Genomic DNA, 19605 nt, shown 5'->3' on the forward strand with positions numbered 1-19605 from the left:
AGCCAAGGTCAGTCAGACCAACCCTAACCCTGAGTCTGTTCAGCTCCCAGGAGAAATACAGTAGCCAAGGTCAGCCAGTCAGTCAGTCAGACAGACCTAACCCTCAGTCTGCTCAGCTCCCAGGAGGAATACAGTAGCCAAGGTCAGCCAGTCAGTCAGTCAGTCAGACAGACCTAACCCTCAGTCTGCTCAGCTCCCAGGAGGAATACACTAGCAAGGTCAGCCAGTCAGTCAGTCAGACAGACCTAACCCTCAGTCTGCTCAGCTCCCAGGAGGAATACAGTAGCCAAGGTCAGCCAGTCAGTCAGTCAGACAGACCTAACCCTCAGTCTGCTCAGCTCCCAGGAGGAATACAGTAGCCAACATCAGTCAGTCCCTTATGAAAAAAGATTGCGGTCAGAGTAAAATGTAACTGCAGTACACTGTAATATAATTGTAGTCAGAGTGAAGTATAACTGCAGTATGCTTCAAATACTGCATCCAAAACTACAGCCTCTTCTTACTGCAGTAATTGTGTAGTGGACTGCAGTTACAGTGCAGTTATTCTGCAATTACTGCGCCCAAAATACCACAGTTGACTGCAGTTACTGTGCTTTCATCAGTTAGACCTGGCAGGGATACAATAGTTGTGGAATCTTCTAAATCAGAAAGATACCAGATCGTAAGGGTTTGCTTTTCCTGGAGTATTGCATTTGTTCCATTGTATTATACTATACTTTTGCCACACCAAATCTATTTCTAGAACTTTAACATAGTTTGATTGAGTTTTCCTGTCACAATGGAACCAATGGACTGGTCAAATCAAATGTATTTGTCACATGCTTGGTAAACAACAGGTGTAGACTAACAGTGAAATGCTTACAAGTCCAGGAAATACAACCCCTTCCCATCAGGAACTTTGGCAATCTAAAACAAATTATAAAAGTTTAATGATTTGAATAATACATGAACCCGTCGAGGACCACTTTGAAAACAAGTGTTTTAATTCATGCATTTAAGCGCTATATTCTGGTGCCCCAATGTACATGTTGTTGTATACTTTTGTTACCCAATTCATTTAAATGAAATTCACCGCTACAGGGTGAGAGTCAGTGTTACTACTACAGCTCCATTGGGGTGCTCCGTCCCTGTCTCTGCCTGCCCTTCAGACTGCATGGCCATGGATGCTTGGTTAGACCCTGGGATGCATCCCAAATGGCATCCTGTTCCCTATAGAGTGCACTAATTTGACTAATGCTCACTACGTTTTACCAGGGCTCTGGTCTAAAGGAGTACACTCAATGGGGAATAGGGTGCCATTTCGGATGCATCCCCGGTCAGTCCGGGAAATGAATCCCACCTATCCATCATAGGCTGTGGATAGTATGTAGTGACCCGGTTCCTGCCCTCTGTGAAATTAAGGGATCATGGCAATATCTGCCCCTCCCTGGACTCCCTGGACTCTTGTCACTGTAGGAAGAGAGAAGATGGATTTGTCAAAAAGGGAAGTATTTATTTCCAGAAGCCTAGGAGCCAGGGAGGCACACTGTGACTGACTACAGCTGGAACAAACACATGGTTTCTATATTGGTCTGTGACTGACCACAGCTGGAGCAAACACATGGTTTCTATATTGGTCTGTGACTGACTACAGCTGGAACAAACACATGGTTTCTATATTGGTCTGTGACTGACCACAGCTGGAACAAACACATGGTTTCTATATTGGTCTGTGACTGACTATAGCTGGAACAAACACATGGTTTCTATATTGGTCTGTGACTGACTACAGCTGGAACGAACACATGGTTTCTATATTGGTCTGTGACTGACTACAGCTGGAAAGAACACATGGTTTCTATATTGGTCTGTGACTGACTACAGCTGGAACAAACACATGGTTTCTATATTGGTCTGTGACTGACTACAGCTGGAACGAACACATGGTTTCTATATTGGTCTGTGACTGACCACAGCTGGAACAAACACATGGTTTCTATATTGGTCTGTGACTGACTATAGCTGGAACAAACACATGGTTTCTATATTGGTCTGTGACTGACTACAGCTGGAACAAACACATGGTTTCTATATTGGTCTGTGACTGACTACAGCTGGAACGAACACATGGTTTCTATATTGGTCTGTGACTGACTACAGCTGGAACGAACACATGGTTTCTATATTGGTCTGTGACTGACTATAGCTGGAACAAACACATGGTTTCTATATTGGTCTGTGACTGACTATAGCTGGAACAAACACATGGTTTCTATATTGGTCTGTGACTGACTACAGCTGGAACGAACACATGGTTTCTATATTGGTCTGTGACTGACCACAGCTGGAACAAACACATGGTTTCTATATTGGTCTGTGACTGACTATAGCTGGAACAAACACATGGTTTCTATATTGGTCTGTGACTGACTATAGCTGGAACAAACACATGGTTTCTATATTGGTCAGATCCATCCTGTCCCACATATATCCATGTTTCTGGAGAAGATAAAGACATGTCAATCTACTAATATTTTAACATTTTCCTACAAGATAGAACTGCCAAAGGGGGCAGAGTTGCAACTACTGCAGAGAGAGCCTGCAGAGTTTTGTCATACTATCCAAAAATACACCTTTCCAGAAACAAGTCTCTCAACATTGCCACTTGTTATAGACCCACTTCAGCTGTACCTTGGACACAATATGTGAATTGATTGCCCCCATCTATATTCAGAGTTGATACTGTTAGGTGTTATGCTTAACACCCCGGCCATCCTACAATCCAAGCTAGATGCCCTCAATCTCACACAAATTATCAAGGAACCTACCAGGTACAACCCTAAATCCGTAACCATCTTAGATATCATCCTGACCAACTTGCCCTCTAAATAGAACTCTACTGTCTTCAACCAGTATCTCAGTGATCACTGTCTCTTTGCCTGCGTGTTTTCAACCAGGATCTCAGCTATCACTGCGTCATTGTCTCCTTCCTTCTAGGATACAGGCCCGGGTATCCTGGAAGGATATTGACCTCATCCCGTCAGTAGAGGATGCCTGGTTGCTCTTTAAAAGTGCTTTCTCTCCATCTTAGACCTGCACAAGGTCTACAAAAATATAGAACTAAGAACAGATATAGCATTTGGTTCACCCCAGACCTGACTGCCCTTGACCAGCACAAAAATACCCTGTAGCGTTCTGCATTAGCATCGAATAGCCCTCGTGATATGCAACTTTTCAGGAAAGTCAGGAACCAATATACACAGCCAGTTAGGAAAGCTGAGGCTAGCTTTTTCAAAAAGAAATCCTGTTAATGCAAATTAATAACTTAAAAATCATACAATGTGATTTTATGCATTTTTGTTTTATATTCCGTCTCTCACAGTTTAAGTGTACCTATGATAAAAATTACAGACCTCTACATGCTTTGTAAGTAGGAAAACCTGCAAAATCCTATCAAATACTTGTTATCCCCACCATACATTTACGCTCAGTCTGTCGTCTTGATCGCTGTTGAATTTTTTTACCTGTTGGAGAGTTTTCGTCCTCTCTCTCTCTCTCTCTGTGGTTAGGATGGATCGTTCAGAGTGACATTCATTAGTTTCATTATAGAATGGATGTTTTGGCGGTTGTAGTTCTACGCGTTCAGTGACAGTGAATTCCTAGCTGCAGACTAGTAATTAATATCAAAGACTTGTTCTTATTCTGTCGGTATCATTAGTCTAAGAGTTTAACCACGTGGTATGGTTAAAAGATTCAGCAATGGTCTGCAACCTTTGTACTCTAGGGATTGAGAGAAACATGGTCTTCTGTGAATTTCTCAAAGTTGGGTTTTATTCGGAATTGCAGAAAAGGGCTGTCCCAGGATGCCTGACCCTAACTGGGCTCATGGGCGGTCCTCTGATTTAGTTGAACTCAAAAGGGAATTGAAGTTTCCTTCATTAAACAGTCCAAAATCACATTACAAAATTTTACAAACCGCATCATACTCACTCATTCATCTTATACAACAATTAGATGTAAACCTCATATCAGAGGCTATTATATAAACAGCGTTATGGTAATGTGGCCACACCCTCTCCCATGAGCTTCCCCAAGTTGTAACAAACGGACCAGTTCGTAGCTGGATTCTTCACCGATCTATTATACTTTCTCCAGGAATGTAAACGTTGTTCGAACCTCAAGTTCTGTGAGGTGGAAGAAATTCCTTTGTTCTCAATGAAACTTCACTCTACCTCTATACTGTGTGGCCATGAGGAGATCCTCTCCTCAGGAATTTACGACCTCTCTCTGACCACAGCAGCCTAGTTGAAGGAGGCAAGGGGGAGGCAGGGAGAGGGGGATGGGGCTTGCTGTACCCAAAGAGGGCAACGTCATGACAACACCATTCTGTATACATCTGGCTCTTCTTTGGACACTGTGTTAACAAACCGAACGAGTTTCAATGTATTAACTTAAGGAGCTGAATAATTTTGCACGCCCAATTTTTCAGTTTTTGATTTGTTAAAAAAGTTTGAAATATCCAATGAATTTCATTCCGCTTCATGATTGTGTCCCACTTGTTGTTGATTCTTCACAAAAAAATACAGTTTTATATCTTTATGTTTGAAGCCTGAAATGTGACAAAAGGTCGCAAAGTTCAAGGGGGGCGAATACTTTCGCAAGGCACTGTATATTTCACTGGTCATCCCCAAAGCCATCACTTCCTTCAGCCACCTTTCCTTCCAGTTCTCTGCTGCCAATGACTGGAACGAATTGTAAAAATCACTGGAGCTGGAGTCTTACAGTGGGGCAAAAAAGCATTTAGTCAGCCACCAATTGTGCAAGTTCTCCCACTTAAAAAGATGATTTTCATCATAGGTACACTTCAACTATGACAGACAAAATGAGAAAAGAAATTCCAGAAAATCACATTGTAGGATTTTTAATGAATTTATTTGCAACCACTAGGCTACCCTGCCGCCCCAATAACAAAAGTTTATCTCAATACTTTGTTATATACCCGTTGTTGGCAATGACAGTGGTCAAACGTTATCTGTAAGTCTTCACAAGGTTTTCACACACTGTTGCTGGTATTTTGGACCATTCCTCCATGCAGATCTCCTCTAGAGCAGTGATGTTTTGGGGCTGTTGCTGGGCAACACGGACTTTCAACACCCTCCAAAGATTTTCTATGGGGTTGAGATCTGGAGACTGGCTAGGCCACTCCAGGACCTTGAAATGCTTCTTACGAAACCACTCCTTCGTTGCCCGGGCGGTGTTTTTGGGATCATTGTCATGCTGAAAGACCCAGCCACATTTCATCTTCAATGCCCTTGCTGATGGAAGGAGGTTTTCACTCAAAATCTCACGACACATGGCCCCATTCATTCTTTCCTTTACACGGATCAGTCGTCCTGGTCCCTTTGCAGAAAAACAGCCCCAAAGCATGATGTTTCCACCCCCATGCTTCACAGTAGGTATGGTGTTCTTTGGATGCAACTCAGCATTCTTTGTCCTCCAAACGCGACGAGTTGAGTTTTTACCAAAAAGTTATATTTTGGTTTCATCTGACCATATGACATTCTCCCAATCTTCTTCTGGATCATCCAAATGCTCTCTAGCAAACTTCAGACGGGCCTGGACATGTACTGACTTAAGCAGGGGGACACGTCTTGCACTGCAGGATTTGAGTCCCTGGCGGCGTAGTGTGTTACTGATGGTAGGCTTTGTTACTTTGGTCCCAGCTCTCTGCAGGTCATTCACTAGGTCCCCCCATATGGTTCTGGGATTTTTGCTCACCGTTCTTGTGATCATTTTGACCCCACGGGGTGAGATCCAGATTGAGCCCCAGATTGAGGGAGATTATCAGTGGTCTTGTATGTCTTCCATTTCCTAATAATTGCTCCCACAGTTGATTTCTTCAAACCAAGCTGCTTACCTATTGCATATTCAGTCTTCCCAGCCTGGTACAGGTCTAGAATTTTGTTTCTGGTGTCCTTTGACAGCTCTTTGGTCTTGGCCATAGTGGAGTTTGGAGTGTGACTGTTTGAGGTTGTGGACAGGTGTCTTTTATACTGATAACAAGTTCAAACATGTGCCATTAATACAGGTAACAATTGGAGGACAGATGAGCCTCTTAAAGAATAAGTTACAGGTCTATGAGAGCCAGAAATCTTGCTTGTTTGTAGGTGACCAAATATTTATTTTCCACCATAATTTGCAAATAAATTCATAAAAAATCCTCCAATGATTTTCTGGATTTTTTTTCTCATCTTGTCTGTCATAGTTGAAGTGTACCTATAATGAAAATTACAGGCCTCTCATCTTTTTAAGTGGGAGAACTTGCACAATTGGTGGCTGACTAAATACTTTTTTGCCCCACTGTATATCTCCCTCGGTAACTTTAAGCATCAGCTAACAGAGCAGCTTACCGATCACTGTACCTGTACACATTCAATTTGTAAATAGCACAACCAACTACCTCATCCCCATATTGTTATTTTTCCTCTTGCTCTTTTTCACTCCAGTATCTCTTTTTGCACATCATCATCTGCCCATCTATCACTCCAGTGTTAATGCTAAATTGTAATTATTTTGCCTCTATGGCCTACTTATTGCCCTACCTCCCGACTCTTCTACATTTGCACACACTGTACAAAGATGTTTCTATTGTGTTATTGACTGTACGTTTGTTTATATGTAACTCTGTGTTGTTTTTGTTGCACTGCTTTACTTTCTTGGCCAGGTTGCAGCTGTAAATGAGAACTTGTTCTCAACTGGCCTACCTGGCTAAATAAAGGTGAAATAAAAAAAGTTTTAAAAAATATTCCCTTGTTCACCAAATGTTATTTTGTACTTTTAGAATTATTAGTGCAGGATGGTCTGTCTGGATGCTGATCTGCTTCTGAAATGATATAGACATTGTAGTGCTTTGTAAATCCCATCTGGAAAAGGTATGATGATTCCAGGAGATTTTAAACACGTTGATAAAGTCATAGTAGATCACAAAGAGAAAAAAACCCACAAGGCCTGTCGTGTCTACTAAGAATTGTCAGATCCACGACCAGAGACTAGTGACAGGATGATGTGGGGTCAATGACTAGAGACAGTATGATGTGGGGTCAATGACCAGAGACTGGAGACAGGATGATTTGGGGTCAATGACCAGAGACTGGAGACATGAGGATGTGGGGTCAATGACTAGAGACTAGAGACATTATGATGTGGGGTCAATGACCAGAGACTAGAGACAGTATGATGTGGGGTCAATGACTACAGACATTATGATGTGGGGACAATGATCAGAGACTAGAGACTGTATGATGTGGGGTCCATGACTAGAGACTGGAGACAGTATGATGTGGGGTCAATTACTAGAGACTAGAGACAGTATTATGTGGGGTCAATGACCAGAGACTAGAGACTGTATGATGTGGGGTCCATGACTAGAGACTGGAGACAGTATGATGTGGGGTCAATTACTAGAGACAGTATGATTTGGGGTCAATTACTAGAGACAGGATGATGTGGGATCCATGACCAGAGACTAGAAGACTGTATGATGTGTGGTCAATGACTAGAGACAGTATGATATGGGGTCAATTACCAGAGACTAGAGACAGTATGATGTGGGGTCAATGACCAGAGACAGGATGATGTGGGGTCAATGACTAGAGACAGTATGATGTGGGGTCAATGACCAGAGACTAGAGACAGTATGATGTGGGGACAATGATCAGAGACTAGAGACTGTATGATGTAGTGTCAATGACTAGAGACATTATGATGTGGGGTCAATGACCAGAGAGTAGAGACAGTATGATGTGAGATCCATAACTAGAGACTAGAGACAGTATGATGTGGGATCCATGACCAGAGACTAGAGACAGTATGATGTGGTGTCAATGACTAGAGACAGAATGATGTGGGGTCAATGACCAGAGACTAGAGACAGGATGATGTGGGATCCATGACCAAAGACTAGAGACTGTATGATGTGGGGTCAATGGCCAGAGATTAGAGACAGGATGATGAGGGGTCCATGACTAGAGACTAGAGACAGGATGATGTGGGATCCATGACCAAAGACTAGAGACTGTATGATGTGGGGTCCATGACTAGAGACTAGAGACAGTATGACGTGGTGTCAATTACTAGAGACTGGAGACAGGATGATGTGGGGTCATTGACTAGAGTCTAGAGACAGGATGATGTGGGGTCATTGACTAGAGACTGGAGACAGGATGATGAGGGGTCCATGACAAGAGACTAGAGACAGTATGATGTGGGGTCAATGACTAGAGACAGTATGATGTGGGGTCCATGACCAGAGAGTAGAGACAGTATGATGTGGGGTCATTGACTAGAGACTAGAGACAGGATGATGTGGGGTCAATGACTAGAGACTAGTGACAGTATGATGTGGGGACAATGACCAGAGAGTAGAGACAGTATGATGTGGTGGTATCATGTCAGTCTGTTAGTGTTACTAAGGGGAGGCTGGTGGTATCATGTCAGTCTGTTAGTGTTACTAAGGGGAGGCTGGTGGAATCATGTCAGTCTGTTAGTGGTACTAAGGGGAGGCTGGTGGTATCATGTCAGTCTGTTAGTGGTACTAAGGGGAGGCTGGTGGTATCATGTCAGTCTATTAGTAGGGTGCGATCACAACTTCTACATCTTGTTTTTATAAATTATTTAGACCAATTTTTTTCAGGCTAGTTCGACCTTGGTTCAACCTTGGCTTATGTAGGTGAACTGAACTGTGTTCAGTTTCCTGAACTGTGTTGTACTTTCTTGTTGTATAAATTTGTCACAAGTCATCGAAGCTGTGTTTTGTGTTTTTCTTTCCACATATTCTCTGACAAAGCTATGTGGGTTTTCAGCATGTCTCTTCATATTTTATTTCAAAGACTTGAAATTCAAAGTTGTGTTATTTTCCTCTTTCAGTATTTTTCTGTTTGAGTGGGGACATGACAGCGTTACTCCTAGAGTGCTAGCTTCCTGCTAGTGGAGACAGGGCAGTGTTACTCCTAGATTGCTAACTTCCTGCTAGTAGGGACAGGACAGCGTTACTCCTAGACTGCTAGCTTCCTGCTAGTGGAGACAGAGCAATCTAGGAGTAACACTGCCAACTTCCTGCTAGTAGGGACAGGACAGCGTTACTCCTAGACTCCTAGCTTCCTGCTAGTGGGGACAGGACAGCGTAACATAGTACCAGAGCCCATAATGTGAAAGAGAATAGAGTACTAGACCCCAGCACTATAAAGGGATTAGAGTACCAGAGCCCAACACTATAAAGGGAACAGAGTACCAGAGCCCAACACTATAAAGGGAATAGAGTACCAGAACCCAGATCTATAAAGGTAATATAGTACCAGAGCCCAGCACTATAAAGGGAATAGAGTACCAGAACCCAGAACTATAAAGGGAACAGAGTACCAAAGCCCATCACTATAAAGGGAACACAGTACCAGAGCCCATCACTATAAAGGGAATAGAGAACCAGAACCCATCACTATAAAGGGAATAGAGAACCAGAACCCAGCACTATAAAGGGATCAGAGAACCAGAGCCCAGCACTATAAAGGGAACACAGTACCAGAGCCCATCACTATAAAGGGATCAGAGAACCAGAGCCCAGCACTATAAAGGGAACACAGTACCAGAGCCCATCACTATAAAGGGATCAGAGAACCAGAGCCCAGCACTATAAAGGGAACACAGTACCAGAGCCCATCACTATAAAGGGATCAGAGAACCAGAGCCCAGCACTATAAAGGGAACACAGTACCAGAGCCCATCACTATAAAGGGATCAGAGAACCAGAACCCAGCACTATAAAGGGATCAGAGAACCAGAACCCAGCACTATAAAGGGATCAGAGAACCAGAACCCAGCACTATAAAGGGATCAGAGAACCAGAGCCCATCACTATAAAGGGAACACAGTACCAGAGCCCATCACTATAAAGGGAATAGAGTACCAAAGCCCATCACTATAAAGGGAACACAGTACCAGAGCCCATCACTATAAAGGGAATAGAGTACCAGAGCCCAGCACTATAAAGGGATCAGAGAACCAGAGCCCAGCACTATAAAGGGAATAGAGTACCAGAACCCAGAACTATAAAGGGAATGGAGTACCAGAGCCCAGCACTATAAAGGGAATGGAGTACCAGAGCCCAGCACTATAAAGGGAATAGAGTACCAGAACCCAGAACTATAAAGGGAATGGAGTACCAGAGCCCAGCACTATAAAGGGAATAGAGTACCAGAGCCCAGCACTATAAAGGGAATAGAGTACCAGAACCCAGAACTATAAAGGGAATGGAGTACCAGAGCCCAGCACTATAAAGGGAATGGAGTACCAGAGCCTATAACTATAAAGGGAATAGAGTACCAGAGCCCAGCACTATTAAGGGAATATAGTACTATTTTTGGTGCACCACTCATCTCCATGTCTTTAAGCACAATCTCCTGACTGGAACTCAACTCACATCACCACTAGCTATCTGCTTTTAGTGGAGAGTGGAGTGGAGAGCACTCTACTTCCCCAATAATGTCCAGCCAAGGCCGACAGTGTTGTCTTGTCTATTAGCTTGTCTTATGTAGAAAGGACCAGAACAAATGTTTCCATTTAGATCAACTCGTGTGGTCTTTGTATTTCAGGCTAGTTGATAATAATAATAATAATAATAATAATAAGAAGAAGAAGAAGAAGAAGAAGAAGAAGAAGAAGAAGAAGAAGAAGAAGAAGAAGAAGAAGAAGAAGAAGAAGAAGAAGAAGAAGAAGAAGAAGAAGAAGAAGAAGAAGAAGACAGTAATAGTAGTAATAATAGCAACAATAATGATAATATGAATAAAATATCGATAATATTAATAATAGTAATAATAAACATCAAAAATAATAATAACAATAATAATAGTAACAGTAATCTAGATAATCCATAATAATAACAATAATAATAGTAACAGTAATCTAGATAATCCATAATAATAACAATAACAATACTCATAACAATAGTAATCATAATAATAACAACTAACAATAATAATAATAATAATACGAAGAATAATAACAATAAGAATGTAGGTAATTAGTTGGCAGGCAGTGTAAAGGTATTGTTTTGAAGTTGTGGATGGTTGATTGAGCACTCAAACACAGGGAATGCCTCAGGCAATGCTTTTCTTCTCACTCCAAGGAAATTACCCTTGTTATCTGTGATTGTCTCAATTTAGCAACCTAGACTGGAAGAGAAGCATTGGTGATTTTCTTCTGTCACTCTGACTTTCTCATTTCAATCTCAAAGTCACTGTCACATCGCTGCTTTGGGAATCATTTTATGTTGTTGTTGAACAATGGACTACATTTTCTACTTCTGTGAACTCCCTGGCTGTTGATAACACCGTCACCCGTACCTGATGTACGACAGGATTAGGAGTCCTTGGCTGTTGATAACACCGTCACCCGTACCTGATGTACGACAGGATTTAGATTCCCTGGCTGTTGATAACACTGTCACCCTTACCTGATGTACGACAGGATTAGGAGTCCTTGGCTGTTGATAACACCGTCACCCGTACCTGATGTACGACAGGATTTAGATTCCCTGGCTGTTGATAACACTGTCACCCTTACCTGATGTGAGACAGGATTTAGATTCCCTGGCTGTTGATAACACTGTCACCCTTACCTGATGTGAGACAGGATTTAGATTCCCTGGCTGTTGATAACACCGTCACCCTTACCTGATGTACGACAGTATTAGGAGTCCTTGGCTGTTGATAACACCGTCACCCGTACCTGAGGTAAGACAGGATTAGGAGTCCTTGGCTGTTGATAACACCGTCACCCTTACCTGATGTATGACAAGATTTAGATTCCCTGGCTGTTGATAACACCGTCACCCTTACCTGATGGACGACAGGATTTAGATTCCCTGGCTGTTGATAACACCGTCACCCTTACCTGATGTACGACAGGATTAGGACGGTTAGATTGAGGAGAGGATGGTTAGATTGAGCAGAGGACAGTTCGATTGAGCAGAGGACAGTTAGATTGAGCAGAGGACAGTTAGATTGAGCAGAGGACAGTTAGATTGAGCAGAGGACAGTTAGATTGAGCAGAGGACGGTTAGATTGAGCAGAGGACGGTTAGATTGAGCAGAGGACGGTTAGATTGAGCAGAGGACGGTTAGATTGAGCAGAGGACGGTTAGATTGAGCAGAGGACGGTTAGATTGAGCAGAGTAATAATAATAATAACAACTAACAATAATAATAATAATAATACGAAGAATAATAACAATAAGAATGTAGGTAATTAGTTGTCAGGCAGTGTAAAGGTATTGTTTTGAAGTTGTGGATGGTTGATTGAGCACTCAAACACAGGGAATGCCTCAGGCAATGATTTTCTTCTCACTCCAAGGAAATTACCCTTGTTATCTGTGATTGTCTCAATTTAGCAACCTAGACTGGAAGAGAAGCATTGGTGATTTTCTTCTGTCACTCTGACTTTCTCATTTCAATCTCAAAGTCACTGTCACATCGCTGCTTTGGGAATCATTTTATGTTGTTGTTGAACAATGGACTACATTTTCTACTTCTGTGAACTCCCTGGCTGTTGATAACACCGTCACCCGTACCTGATGTACGACAGGATTAGGAGTCCTTGGCTGTTGATAACACCGTCACCCGTACCTGATGTGAGACAGGATTTAGATTCCCTGGCTGTTGATAACACCGTCACCCTTACCTGATGTACGACAGTATTAGGAGTCCTTGGCTGTTGATAACACCGTCACCCGTACCTGAGGTAAGACAGGATTAGGAGTCCTTGGCTGTTGATAACACCGTCACCCTTACCTGATGTATGACAAGATTTAGATTCCCTGGCTGTTGATAACACCGTCACCCTTACCTGATGGACGACAGGATTTAGATTCCCTGGCTGTTGATAACACCGTCACCCTTACCTGATGTACGACAGGATTAGGACGGTTAGATTGAGGAGAGGATGGTTAGATTGAGCAGAGGACAGTTCGATTGAGCAGAGGACAGTTAGATTGAGCAGAGGACAGTTAGATTGAGCAGAGGACAGTTAGATTGAGCAGAGGACAGTTAGATTGAGCAGAGGACGGTTAGATTGAGCAGAGGACGGTTAGATTGAGCAGAGGACGGTTAGATTGAGCAGAGGACGGTTAGATTGAGCAGAGGACGGTTAGATTGAGCAGAGGACGGTTAGATTGAGCAGAGGACGGTTAGATTGAGCAGAGGACGGTTAGATTGAGCAGAGGACGGTTAGATTGAGCAGAGGACGGTTAGATTGAGCAGAGGACGGTTAGATTGAGCAGAGGACGGTTAGATTGAGCAGAGGACGGTTAGATTGAGCAGAGGACGGTTAGATTGAGCAGAGGACAGTTAGATGGATCTTCCTTTTCCTTTATTGATCTATTCTCCTGACTTATGTATAACGCTAGAGAGACTTGTATTTCCCTAATGGATCTGCATTCCACTGACAACAGGCTGCTGAGATGACATGTCCTCCGAGTGACAAAAACCAAGGCCATTTTTGTCAGAAGACCCTTCTTTTTATTCCGGTGGGCTAAATCAGGGTCACACAGAGTGATTATTAGTCTTAAACAAATCTACTTTGAATCCAAAGTATAAACCTCAGATTATGGGCTTTAAAAAAAGAAGACCACCTGTACCATATTAGATATAGAGTTGAAACGTACAATATTTTGATTTTGCATCCCAGCATTACACTTTATATACAGCACCAGTCAAAAGTTTGGACACACCTACTCATTAAAGGGTTTTTCTTTATTTGTACTATTTTCTACATTGTAGAATAATAGTGAAGACATCACAACTATGAAATAACACATATGGAATCATGTAGTGACCAAAAAAGTGTTAAACAAATCAAAATATATTTTACATTTTACATTCTTAAAAATAGCTGGCCTTTGCCTTGATGACAGTTTTGCACCACTCTTGGTATTCTCTCAACCAGCTTCATGAGGTAGTCACCTGGAATGCATTTCAATTAACAGGTGTGCCTTGTTAATAGTTAACTTGTGGAATTTCCTTCCTTCTTAATGCGTTTCAGCCAATTAGTTGTGTTCTGAAAAGGTAGGAGTGGTGTACAAAAGATAGCCCTATTTGGTAAAAGACCAAGTCCATATTATGGCAAGAACAACTCAAATAAGCAAAGAGAAACGACAGTCCATCATTACTTTAACTTTGAACATTTGTGCAGTCACAAAAACCATCAAGCGCTTTGATGAAACTGGCTCTCATGAGGACCGCCACAGGAAAGGAAGACCTAGAGTACCTCTGCTGCAGAGGATAAGTTCATTCGAGTTACCAGCATCAGAAATTGCAACAGACATTGTTCAGAGGAGTGAATAAGGCCTTCATGGTCGAATTGCTGCATAGAAACCAATAAGATACTTGGATGGGCCAGGCTTCTGAGTGGCGCAGCTGTCTAAGGCACTGCATCTCAGTGATAGAGGCGTCACTACAGACCCTGGCTTGATCCCGGGCTGTATCATAAGCGTCCATGACTGGGAGTCCCATAGGGCGGCACACAGTTGGCCCTACCCCTCCAGAGGTAGGGGAGGGTTTGTCCGGAGTAGGCCGTCATTGTAAAATAAGATTTTATTCTTAACTGACTTGCCTAGTTAAATAAAGGTTGAAAAGAAACTTGAGCAATGGACATTAGACTGGTGGAAATCTGTCCTTTGGTCTGATGAGTCCAAATTTGAGATTTTTGGTTCCATGTTGAGCTCATTCATTTTGAGCTGATTCATATTGAGCTGATTCATATTGAGCTGATTCGAATCGAGCTGATTTGCATTGAGCTGATTCATTATGGGCATATTGAGCTGATTCATATTGAGCTGATTCATATTGAGCTGATTCGAATCGAGCTGATTCATATTGAGCTGATTCATATTGAGCTGATTCATTATGGGCATATTGAGCTGATTCATATTGAGCTGATTCATTATGGGCATATTGAGCTGATTCATATTGAGCTGATTTGTGTTGAGCTGATTCATATTGAGCTGATTCGAATCGAGCTGATTTGTATTGAGCTGATTCATATTGAGCTGATTCATTATGGGCATATTGAGCTGATTCATATTGAGCTGATTCATATTGAGCTGATTCGTATTGAGCTGATTTGTATTGAGCTGATTCATTATGGGCATATTGAGCTGATTCATATTGAGCTGGAAGTAGAAGGAAAAACATTGCTGAGTTTGCCCTCAAGTCAGGAGAATTAGAGTAAGGTAGAAATTCAAACAGAGATGACCTGTTCAAAAGTAGTGCACTATGTCAGGAATAGGGTGAGATAATGTAGAAAGGTGATGTTCTCCATTCAGAATCGGAATATCAGCCCATTGCTCAGTTAGCGACACCACGTCCACCTCTGGTAATATAATAATTCAGTACTGTTGTAATTCCCTCTAAAATCATCTGATGTATCTCTGAATTATGTAGTGTTGTAACTCCCTCTAAAATCATCTGATGTAACTCTGAATTATGTAGTGTTGTAACTCCCTCTAAAATCATCTGATGTAACTCTGAATTATGTAGTGTTGTAACTCCCTCTAAAATCATCTGATGTAACTCTGAATTATGTAGTGTTGTAACTCCTAAAACCATCAGACGTTTCGGTGGCGACCTTCTTCAATGTGTGTATCTCCCTCAAACTCTTCTCTGTCTTCTCCGTGTTTTAGAGAATGAAGAGTTTGGGCCAGTGTTTGTCCAGGAACCAGATGACGCCATCTTTCCGTTGCACTCTGAGGAGAAGAAAGTGATGATGAGCTGTGAAGCCAGAGGCAACCCTGCACCTGCATACAGGTATGACTCTGTCTCTAACCCTGTACCTGTATACAGGTATGACTCTGTCTCTATCTCTAACCCTGTACCTGTATACAGGTATGACTCTGTCTCTGTCTCTAACCCTGTACCTGTATACAGGTATGACTCTGGTGATGAGCTGTGTTGCTTTTACGCCAAACATAACATTTTGCATTGTTGCCAAAAAGTTCAATTTTGGTTTAATCTGACCAGAGCACCTTCTTCCACATGTTTCGTGTGTCTCCCAGGTGGCTTGTGGCAAACTTTAAACAACACTTTTTATGGATATCTTTAAGAAATGGCTTTCTTCTTGCCACTCTTCCATAAAGGCCAGATTTGTGCAATATACGACTGATTGTTGTCCTATGGACAGAGTCTCCCACCTCAGCTGTAGATCTCTGCAGTTCATCCAGAGTGATCATGGGCCTCTTGGCTGCATCTCTGATCAGTCTTCTCCTTGTATGAGCTGAAAGTTTAGAGGGACGGCCAGGTCTTCGTAGATTTGCAGTTGTCTGATACTCCTTCCATTTCAATATTATCGCTTGCACAGTGCTCCTTGGGATGTTTAAAGCTTGGGAAATCTTTTTGTATCCAAATCCGTCTTTAAACTTCTTCACAACAGTATCTCGGACCTGCCTGGTGTGTTCCTTGTTCTTCATGATGCTCTCTGCGCTTTTAACGGACCTCTGAGACTATCACAGTGCAGGTGCATTTATACGGAGACTTGATTACACACAGGTGGATTGTATTTATCATCATTAGTCATTTAGGTCAACATTGGATCATTCAGAGATCCTCACTGAACTTCTGGAGAGAGTTTGCTGCACTGAAAGTAAAGGGGCTGAATAATTTTGCACGCCCAATTTTTCTGTTTTTGATTTGTTAAAAAAGTTTGAAATATCCAATAAATGTCGTTCCACTTCATGATTGTGTCCCACTTGTTGTTGATTCTTCACAAAAAAATACAGTTTTATATCTTTATGTTTGAAGCCTGAAATGTGGCAAAAGGTCGCAAAGTTCAAGGGGGGCGAATACTTTCGCCAGGTACTGTATGACTCTGTCTCTGTCTCTAACCCTGTACCTGTATACAGGTATGACTCTGTCTCTAACCCTGTACCTGTATACAGGTATTACTCTGTCTCTGTCTCTAACCCTGTACCTGTATACAGGTATGACTCTGTCTCTGTCTCTCCCTGTACCTGTATACAGGTATGTCTCTGTCTCTAACCCTGTACCTGTATACAGGTATGTCTCTGTCTATGTGTCTAACCCTGTACCTGTATACAGGTATGACTCTGACTCTGTCTCTAACCCTGTACCTGTATACAGGTATGACTCTGTCTCTGTCTCTAACCCTGTACCTGTATACAGGTATGTCTCTGTGTCTGTCTCTAACCCTGTACCTGTATACAGGTATGACTCTGAGTCTGTCTCTGTCTCTAACCCTGTACCTGTATACAGGTATGACTCTGACTCTGTCTCTGTCTCTAACCCTGTACCTGTATACAGGTATAACTCTGACTCTGTCTCTAACCCTGTACCTGTATACAGGTATGACTCTGTGTCTGTCTCTAACCCTGTACCTGTATACAGGTATGACTCTGACTCTGACTCTGTCTCCGTCTCTAACCCTGTACCTAGCATCCATGTTTAGCACTAACTGAAGTGTATTTAGTGCTTTGTCTAGGTAGCCGGAAAGTAGAGCATTGCAGTAGTCTTAACTAGAAGTGTCAAAAGCATGGATACATGTTTCTGCATCATTTTTGGACAGAAAGTTTCAGAAAGTTTCAGATTTTTGCAATGTTACGTAGATGGAATAAAGCTGTCCTTTAAACAGTTTTGATATGTTCTTCAAAAGAGAGATCAGGGTCCAGAGTAATGCTGAGGTCCTTCACAGTTTTATTTGAGACGACTGTACAACCATCAAGATTAATTGTCAGATCCAACAGAAGATCTCTTTGTTTCTTGGGACCTAGAACAAGCATCTCTGTTTTGTCAGAGTTTAAAAGTAAAACATTTGCCGCCATCCAGTCCCTTATGTCTGAAACACAGGTTTCCAGGGAGGGAAATGTTGGTGCTTCACCATGTTTCATTAATGTACTGCTGTGTATCTTCCGCGTAGCAGTGAAAGTTAACATTATGTTTTCGAATGACATCACCAATAGGTAAAATATATAGTGAAAACAATATTGGTCCTAAAACGGAACCTTGAGGAACACCGAAATGTACAGTTGACAAACCATCCACAGAGGCAAACTGATATCTTTCCGACAGATAAGATTTAAACCAGGCCAGAACTTGTCAGTGTAGACCAATTTGGGTTTCCAATGTCTCCAAAAGAATGTGCTGATCGATGGTGTCAAAAGCAGCTCTAAGTTCTAGGAGCACGAGGACAGATGCAGAGCCTCGGTCTGACGTCATTAACATGTCATTTACCACCTTCACAAGTGCAGTCTCAGTGCTATGATTGGGTCTCAAACCAGACTGAAGCGTTTCCTATACATTGTTTGTCTTCAGGACGGCAGCTTAAAAAAAGATTGATAACACCTATCATACTGCTATGGCTGACCCAGTAAACAGCCTATCATACTACTATGATAGCGGAACCCCTCGCCAACAAACAATGAAATTGCAGGGCGAAAAAATACAAATCAACAGAAATCTCACAAGTATTTTACACAATTTTAAAGATACAATTCTCGTTAATCCAGCCACAGTGTCTGATTTCAAAAATGCTTTACAGCTAAGTCTCCACAACCGATTATGTTAGGTCACGTCCAAGCCACAGAAAAACCCAGCCATTTTTCCAGCCAAAGAGAGGAGTCACAAAAAACACAAATAGAGATAAAATGTATCACTAACCTTTGATGTCTTCATCAGATGACACTCATAGGACTTCATGTTACACAATACAGGTATGTTTTGTTCGATAAAGTGCATATTTATATTTAAAAAATCTAATTTTACTTTTGCACGTTACGTTCAGTAGTTCTGAAACATGCGGTGATTGTGCAGAGAGCCACATGAATTAACAGAAAAAAATAATTATAAATGTTGATGAAAATTATGCATGGAACTTGAGATACACTTCTCCTTCATGCAACCGCTGTGTCAGATTTCAAAGAACGTTACGGAAAAAGCATAATCTGAGTACGGCGCTCAGAGCCCAAACCAGCCAAAAGAAATATCCGCCATGTTGCGCAGTCAACATTAGTCAAAAATAGCATTATAAATATTCACTTACATTTGATGATCTTCATCAGAATGCACTCCCAGGAATTGGTGTTCCACAATATGTTTGTTTGTTCGATAATGTCCATCATTTATGTCAAAATAGCTTCTTTTGTTAGCGCATTTGTAAAACAAATCCAAACGTGCGTTCAGGTCCAGTCGGACTAAAAGTTCAAAAAGTTATATAACAGGTCGACGAAACTTGTCAAACTAAGTATAGAATCCATCTTTAGTGGAAGTCTTAGGAAGGCAAAATAACCCATATCCCACTGTTTTACTCACAGACATCATTCAAACAGTTTTAGAAACTTCCGAGTGTTTTCTTTCCAATACTAATAATATGCATATTTTAGCATCTGGGACAGTAGGAGGCAGTTTACTCTGGGCACGCTATTCATCCAAAAGTGAAAATGCTGCCCCCTATCCTAAAGAAGTTCACTTCCGTCAACAGGTTTTCGTATTGTGGGAGATTAGGGCGTGTTTCATAGTTCTCAACCAATGTCTGTTCACTTGGGTGTGGCCACTGAGTGAGCATAGTTTAC

At 41.9% G+C, this 19605-nt stretch overlaps 1 protein-coding gene across 1 annotated transcript in view; it reads left to right on the top strand.

The window, feature by feature from the left end:
* The first annotated feature begins 15712 nt into the window (after positions 1–15712).
* cntn5 (contactin 5) overlaps positions 15713–19605 on the top strand; it is a 237460-nt gene continuing 233567 nt past the window's right edge. The window contains exon 1 of the mRNA XM_031796937.1: positions 15713–15832. Coding sequence (XP_031652797.1) covers positions 15789–15832 — 44 coding nt within the window. The 5' untranslated portion in view covers positions 15713–15788. The remainder of the gene's footprint in view (positions 15833–19605) is intronic.

Source organism: Oncorhynchus kisutch, linkage group LG18 (genome assembly GCF_002021735.2).
Source record: "Oncorhynchus kisutch isolate 150728-3 linkage group LG18, Okis_V2, whole genome shotgun sequence".
Lineage (NCBI taxonomy): Eukaryota > Metazoa > Chordata > Actinopteri > Salmoniformes > Salmonidae > Oncorhynchus > Oncorhynchus kisutch.